The sequence below is a fragment of the Rhincodon typus genome, chromosome 45, assembly GCF_021869965.1.
Source record: "Rhincodon typus isolate 14 chromosome 45, sRhiTyp1.1, whole genome shotgun sequence".
Taxonomy (NCBI): Eukaryota; Metazoa; Chordata; class Chondrichthyes; order Orectolobiformes; family Rhincodontidae; genus Rhincodon; species Rhincodon typus.
Genome location: NC_063376.1, coordinates 4,198,733 through 4,199,888, shown reverse-complemented (window position 1 = coordinate 4,199,888; position 1,156 = coordinate 4,198,733). Strand labels below are relative to the sequence as shown.

Below are 1,156 nucleotides of genomic sequence, written 5' to 3'. Positions count from 1 at the left end.
GTGGGGTTGGGGAGGTTACAGAGAGAGAGTTGGGGGAATGCAGTTGCCCTGATGGGGCAGATAGAGAGAGTGAGACTCACAGAGTGAGGCGTATCTGGGTCTGTGATGATGTGCAGATGAAGACTGACTTGCATTTGTATAGCCCCGTCTCAAACTCTAGTCGTCACAGACGACAGGCCGTCAGCCGCTTTCAAAGCAGAGTCGCAAATATGCACACAGCAAGATCCCATGTGATGTGGAGTGGATTTCAGTGACGGGGAGGGCAGCGGGCCATCGAGCGCACGGTAGGATCCAGCAGGCGGCCAATCCCGATCTCGCTGGGTACCCCAAAAAGCGTGATGGGAGGGAGATCTGGGAGCTGCTCTTGACCTCAGTGCCGCTGCGGGGAGCCAAACCCACCCCGCAAGGGAGATGGAAAGCTTGGGTGTGATGCACACTGCAGTCGACAAGCCAAAGCGAAATGGCAGGAGGAATCTTGGGGTGGTGTGGGTGCTGTGGGGGTTGTAGGGAGGGCTTTCGGGTCGACCTACCCGTGGGTCAGTGCCAACCGGACGAAGCCTTTCCTGTTCTTCAGTAGGACAGAGTGCACCCCAGGTGCACCCGCCATCGATTCTGCTGCCCCTCCGACTACAATGACCACGGCATTGCCCATGCCACGCTGCGAGAGGATATGGCCCAGGCTTGACTTGCTGACGGAACACCCTCCTGTGAAACGGGAGGCGGGGAGGGGCGAGAGAGAGAGAGAGAAGGAGATCAGAAAACACGCTTGGAGGCTGTTCCAAGGCTCGAAATTTGACCCCTGACCTTCAACCTTGACCCTTCTGCCACCAAAACCCACCCAGGACCTGGACGGTGCCCATCTCTAGTTGACCAATGCCGTCCATCTATTCCAGCCTCCCATTCTGGCCCGTACGTGACTCCAGGCCCACAGCCAACTATTGTTTTACATGGCGGCTCAGTGGTTAGCACTTTTCTGCCAGGGACCTGGGTTTGATTCCACTCCTTGGGCAAAGGTCTGTGCGGAGTTTGCACATTCTCCCTGTGTCTGTGTGGATTTGCTCCAGTTTTGTCCCACAGTCCAGGGATGTGCAGGTTAGGGTGGGTTGGCTGTGCTAAATTGTCCCGTAGCGCCCAGGGATGTGCGGGTTAGGGTGGA

At 57.2% G+C, this 1,156-nt stretch overlaps 1 protein-coding gene across 1 annotated transcript in view; it reads right to left on the bottom strand.

The window, feature by feature from the left end:
• Positions 1 to 526: 526 nt before the first annotated feature.
• LOC109923339 (diacylglycerol O-acyltransferase 2-like) overlaps positions 527 to 1,156 on the bottom strand; it is a 7,167-nt gene continuing 6,537 nt past the window's right edge. The window contains exon 7 of the mRNA XM_048620187.1: positions 527 to 705. Coding sequence (XP_048476144.1) covers positions 527 to 705 — 179 coding nt within the window. The remainder of the gene's footprint in view (positions 706 to 1,156) is intronic.